Source organism: Suricata suricatta, chromosome 5, assembly GCF_006229205.1.
Source record: "Suricata suricatta isolate VVHF042 chromosome 5, meerkat_22Aug2017_6uvM2_HiC, whole genome shotgun sequence".
Taxonomy (NCBI): domain Eukaryota; kingdom Metazoa; phylum Chordata; class Mammalia; order Carnivora; family Herpestidae; genus Suricata; species Suricata suricatta.
Window position 1 is genome coordinate 88,503,068 of NC_043704.1, and position 6,525 is coordinate 88,509,592.

At 32.7% G+C, this 6,525-nt stretch overlaps 1 protein-coding gene across 5 annotated transcripts in view; it reads left to right on the top strand.

The window, feature by feature from the left end:
• TBL1XR1 (transducin beta like 1 X-linked receptor 1) overlaps positions 1 to 5,919 on the top strand; it is a 176,140-nt gene extending 170,221 nt beyond the window's left edge. For all 5 annotated transcript variants that reach the window (XM_029939854.1, XM_029939855.1, XM_029939853.1 and 2 more), the window contains 2 exons: positions 122 to 223; positions 1,089 to 5,919. In XM_029939854.1, coding sequence (XP_029795714.1) covers positions 122 to 223; positions 1,089 to 1,115 — 129 coding nt within the window. In that variant the 3' untranslated portion in view covers positions 1,116 to 5,919. The remainder of the gene's footprint in view (positions 1 to 121; positions 224 to 1,088) is intronic.
• Positions 5,920 to 6,525: the final 606 nt, after the last annotated feature.

Consider the following 6,525-nt stretch of genomic DNA (forward strand, 5'->3'; position numbering starts at 1 on the left):
GTCAAAGCTAAATTCTATTTCTGATTGCTAGACATATAGCCATATAATATTTTTACCTCAATATTTGGACTTGCATTTATATAGGCTCTCATTTTTACAAATCTGATTTTCATTTTTTTAGACAGGTGCTCTAGTTCACAGCTATAGGGGAACAGGTGGAATTTTTGAAGTTTGCTGGAATGCAGCAGGAGACAAAGTTGGAGCCAGTGCATCAGATGGTTCAGTAAGTATAATGAAGTGTTTCCAAGGGGGTGGGTGTGTAAGCATAGTAAATAAACGTGGCTTATTTGGGTCCTGACTATAAAAGTTTTCCTTTCAAAATGTTCTGATAATGGTTTCAGTCCTTTTAACTGAAGGTTGTATATTTTTCATGTGTATTTTATTCAAATAATGTAAACAGAATTCAGGTTATGTTTGTTGGAAGAATATCTTCATAATCAAGAATAGACAGCTATTTTTAATGTAAGCCTTCATTAGTGAAATCGACCATAGCGGAATACCACTCTGAGAGAGATTTGAATTTTTAATGCTTATTTCTACCTTGTCTTCATTGCAGAAGAGTGTTGGTGGCCCAGGGAAGGGGGAGTAGAGGCAGTTGAGTCCTGCATTGAGGAATGTGTGATACTGAGAGACTTACAGGATGAGGTTGGCCAACTCTTTATAGAAACATTAGTTGTGGCTTCCAAAGCTCTGAAAGCAAAGGGAAGATAGGGTATTAGCCCATTACCTGCTTTCTGAAGCTATAGCTTAATATAATATGAGGTCCTTTTCATTTAGGTCCAAGAGATAGGAAATGGTCTATTTTGAGCATACTTTTTCTCCTTTTTAATTAATAGAGAGTGAATCTTCAAAATCTTAGCCATGGTTCTTTCTCTATAGTATCAGCCCGTGGGTGTTTTCTCCATCTACTTAGACGATTTATCTGATTTCTGTTGGTTAAGTGCCCAGTGTCATGATTATTGTTGCTTTACCAGTTTCGTGAACTAGGAACACTGTGAACAGACTTCAAACTGTACTATAAAAACATGAAACTAAAAATGTACAATGAAATTCTTAACACAGTGGCTGATTATTTTAATTTCTTACAGGTTTGTGTATTAGACCTTCGGAAATAGCGCTACTAGTTGGAAGCCATGGACCGACTATGAATGTGTACATAGCCAAAATGACTGTCCCTGACCCATGTACTGCTATAGTCCCACTTGAACCATGGCCAGTCCACTACAGCCAAATCTAAAAGAAATATATACATACAGTGTATATAAACAAAATTGCACCCTGAAGATGACAGAATTTTGTCACAGCTTGTGAATTCTGTTCACCAAGTGCTGGAATCTAATCTGCTGTGCCCCTAAAATAGCATTTAGAAGTTTTGGATATGAAAAACAGAAGAGAAAGAAATATGCGTTGTAAAAGCAGCCCATATGTGTACCAGTTTTTGGATACTAATGACAGCCTTGTTACTCCCCTTTGAATCAGAAGACACCATGGATTATATTCTTTTTTCCCTTCAGTAGTTGAGCAGTTTGTATGTACAGAGAAAATGGACTTACAAAAACTTGCAGCAGTAGTTTGTTCTTGCTTTTAAACTTTGTTTTCGGTTTAGTTTATGGATGCATGAAGTAAGGGAGTGAATCAGTTTCTTGTTTATATTTTTTTCACCTTTTAAACAAAAAATTCTTAAAAATATTTTAATGCATTCTTTTGAAGAGATAGATGTTTGGTACATTTTATGGCTCCCAGAGCATATATTCAATTGGTGCATGTTGTGGAAGGGGGAATTGGAAAGTGAATGAAAATATATGACTTTTGGTCATGTCAATCTGTAAGACACATCAGTAAAAGGATATTATGCTCTGTTTTTTTTTGTTGTTTTGTTTTGTTTTTGTTCTTTATTGTTTTGTTTTTGTTCTTTTTTGGTGATGTGGCTTAAATGCAATAGTTTCTTTTTTGGGACATATTTCTGCCAATTAAAGACTAGAAGGGCACAATTTTTTTTAATATCATAGAGAAGATGCATAAAAAAAAATCTTCTGATGTTTTGTAGCCATAACTAAATTATGGTTAAAATGTGCACTATTGTGAAAAGGAGCAAAGTAGGTTTGGGCTTTTTTGTTGTTTGTTTATTTGTTTTGCTTTGTTTTTTTTTTAAGAGATTAAAATGTTTCTGGATAAGGATTAGCTTCTCAAAGTGTCCATCATTCTGTGTAGAAGCTGAAATATGTAATGTAACCAAACTCCAGTATTAAAAATCTCACATGTTGTTTTTCTTTATACAAAGCAAGATAACGGCATATAACACTGCCATTACATGGCAAAATGTTTGCTACCTTAGTTTAAAAACAATCTTTAAAACAAAAGACTTGCTTCAAGGTGTTTTTAAATAGCAGTGGTTCAGAATTTAAAAAAGAAAAAAAAGTATAATTGCACTAACCTCCCTGCTGCTCCGATTCTGCATTCGTGGTACTTGTGACTACATTTTTTTCAAATATGGATAGATTTAAGCTGCTGTTTTTTTTCAATAATCACTACTGTATCATGTCTTTTACTCTGTTTATAATATCAAGTATTTTCTTAAAGATATAGGTATCAGAGCAAACCTCTTCTTAAGCTCCTGCAACTAAAAGCTAAAATACACAGAATTTGCAAATGAGAGCATGGGGCTTTGTTTGTATGTGTGATCAACAGGGTTTGTCATGATTAATGTAAGTATCCACAAGTGTCAATTTTGAAGAGAATAGTTGTCAAATTTGTATCTCAAAAGATTATAATTAAGGAGTTGCTTATTAGTAAGCTTAGCAAATTTATAACACTATTTCTGTCACTAATTATTTTGAGGCCTTTACTACTAAAATTTTAATCTATGTTTTAAGTAGAAACTGATTTAGCCCAAGTAATGCAGCTTTGATTTTCAGTGTTTATTGTTTTGCTATTTTTACAAAACAGCATTGTTTGAAGCAAGTCTTGGTTTTACTAAGGTAGGATAGCATTTGCTATTGGTAAAGAGAATAAATACACTTAATTTCACAATACATTGTTATATGTACCCCAGTTATTGTTAGTGGGGACTATGATACTGTAATAATATTTTTTAAGATTTACATCCAGAGAGGCAGTCATTCATGATGGTTTTGTGCCAGCTGTTTTTAGGGTTTTGGATCACATTATAGATATTTAGAACTATTACCCTGTGACTTATGTAGGAAACCTAATATGCTGAGTATCTGGCACTTGAAATCCTGCTTTTATTGCTAGAGGTCCACATCTGTGGTTAACCTCTGTTGTTGTTTTAAAAAAAAATAAATAAAAATTTAAAAATCTGTGCAATAATTTTTAAATGTGCTCCCAGGAATAGACACAAATGTTTTGAGTAGGTTTAAGCTGCATTTTCCTTTAGCGATGCATCTGTCAATTGCACTGAATTTAAATCTGAAAGTCAGAGTGATTATTGATAGTACTTTTGTATTTTGATATGGACAATTTATTCATTTGCATACAGTTATTGACTTTTCCCCCCAGCTGATTAAAAGATAGTCAAGAAGTTCTGCAATATAGCTGCCAAAATAGACAGCTACATTTTTATGGTATTGTCATCTTTTGTTTTCTTTTTTTTTTTAATCTTTAGCTATTTTACTTAAGCATAATAGCCACAATAGGACATATTAAAAGATTATAAATACAGAGCTTTATTATCCTGAAGTCTTGGGTCTTTTAAGTATAAACTTTATCTGAAAGGTATCCATTTTGTAGGCTTGGGTTCTTTATGAGCATACAGTTGTTTATTTTTGCTGCTGTTCTCAACATCATCATTGCCTGCTGATGTGCCACCATGCTGCTCCAATAGACAAAAGTAAGATTGCCTCGAATTTGAGCAGTAACTCGATTGTAGGAGACCAAGTTTCACAGCCTGCAAAAGTCTGTATTTGACGTTCTTGGCTCATTTTTTCTTCCTTTTTTTTTCTGAGAACTTACTCCTGAAGATCAACTGGTTCTAATAGATTTTCTATCGGTATTCATTATATATCATTGTTGTATAAGCTACTGTAAGAAACTTATAAGGAAAAATAGAAAGGAAAACTTGAATGAATAGAATACTCACTGATTAAAGTAGAATAAAGAAAGAGCAGCTGTCACTCTTAAACTTTAAACTTCATAAAGGAATCTCTCTTTTCTTCTCCAGGTAGGAAATCTGACACATGCTTATATTTGTTCCAATCCCCATTTCTGTCATTGATCAGGTACCATCATTGACTTTAAATGACTTTTAGAAATGGTAACTTTTAATTTCCTGATAGATTTTAGAGTATATTGAATTCTGTTTTAATTAATAATTCTCTAGGTAAATATGTTTTAGGATTAAACACCTTTTACAGATACTGAAAGTGCCTCCTTTTGTGGTGTAAAAAAAAAACAAATTATGGTGCAAAAAGTAATTATTAGATTGAATTACATGAAGGTTTTTTGCTTTTTGACATAAAAATGTCAAGAGAAAGGCCAAAGATTTGTACTTTTTCACATATAAAGCACTCCTTTTTTCCTTAAACTTCTTTCTGTCAAATTAGATTTAATGAGAGAGTACTATTTTTAAGGAGCTATCTGTTTATGTAGAATGATTTTGTTAAGAGTAATGTAAACTATTAATGCATAGAGGCCTGAAGAGGGATATGCATTTTTGCTATTTAAAGGAATCACGAATGACTGTCCTTACGTGAGCAAAAATGTTCAATTTTACTAAGTAAGCAGAAAAACAAATCTCAAATGCAGTGCTGTTTACTCTTTTCAAAACCTTTTTCATTTTCTTAAGCACATTGTACATTTCTATAGAACCTGCATTTATTCTCACATGCTAAGGGTGGTACTTGCATTTGGTGAATTACTGTTGACTGTTTCCACAGAAATTCTATTTCAGTGGACCAACATTGTGGCATGGCAGCAAATGCCAACATTTTGGGGAATAGCAGCAAATCTACAAGAGACCCTGGTTGGTTTTTTTGTTTGTTTGTTTTTGTTTGTTTTTCCTTCTAAATCAGCAGGGATGGAAGGAGGGTAGGGAAGTTATGAATTACTCCTTCCGGTAGTAGCTCTGAAGTGTCACATTCAATATCAATTTTTTTAACATGATTCTAGTTAAATGTAGAAGAGAGAGAAAAAGAGGAAGTGTTCACTTTTTTTAATACACTGAGTTAGAAATTTGATGTCTTATATCAGTAGTTCTGAAGTATTAATAGCATTCTTTATTTCTGCCTTTACGTTGACAATGTTGAAGCAGGGTGAATAACTAGGGCATATTTTTTTTCTTTCTAGTAAGCTGTTTCACAATGTTTTCTTTGGAGTTTCTGGATAAGTTCAAGAAAACATTCTGCATGTTGTATCTAGTCTGATGTACTTCTCCATCTCATTAAAAACAAACACAGACTGCATTTTGTAGCTCTGTAATCCCTAAATACAGAAGTAATTCTCTTCTTTCCTGACTTTGACATTGTAGCTATAATGTTCTAATTTTGATTTTTACAAATCCTTTGGGTCTAATTCTGTGAGCCTACCTATAGCACTGGATTAAAATGTCTGCATCATTTCTTTAGTTATCCAGTTAACTTTAAAACTGTTGTAAAAGTGTAAACCAGCCCATGACAGTTTTTTGTACATGTTAAAGAACTTTATTGTTCAGTTTTCATGATTATTGTGTAAGGAAGACTGATATAGATGTTCTATGCTGTCCTGGACCATGTTAATTACACTTCTGATGTATTTTGGTTCCACATCACAATGATTTGTCCCCAATGATCCTTTTATCCTTTCTAGGCACATTTTTTTTTGTTGTTGTTGTTGTTGCAGTTTCCCTTTGCATTGTATTGCTTTGACAACTGTAATTTGAATCAGATCTGAAAGAGGTCCAGAATAAAATATATTTTGATATTATGTTGGCTGTGTACATATGTAAAACCTTTGATATCTATGTAGTTTGTATAGACTATTTACTAGTCAAGTAAAGAGAGGGATGCTATTTCTTGTTTACAATTTCTTGTTTACATTTTAATTGCATTTATTCCTCCAATGTTCTATTGTAGAATAAACTTTTTTTGCTCTGAGTTAGGTTTCCTAACATACAACATGTCTATTCTCTCCGGTACTGTTGTTATCAGTTATAACAAGTGCCATCAGAACCCAAACCACTGATTTTCATAACTGTATTGTTTTCTAAGATACATGCTTTAAAGTAAGCCCATAGATAAAATTACAAATTTTACTATTTTATTACTGCTCACAGGAGATGAAATTTTTTAAATGAAGGGATTATTTACTATTTTTATTAAAGAATAATAGAGCATTTAATCAGCTAATAAGTAAACAATTGCTTTGAATTATTTTGAAAAATAATACTGTGTTGAAAGGACATCATTTCACATAAAAGAAATCTCAGATTCCTTTGCTTAGTGTGCGGTTGAGCACAAAACTATGTGTATATGTTGCTGAAGATTTTAGGGCCGGGTTCTTAACTCCCTTAATGGCATTTTTGTCTCCTAT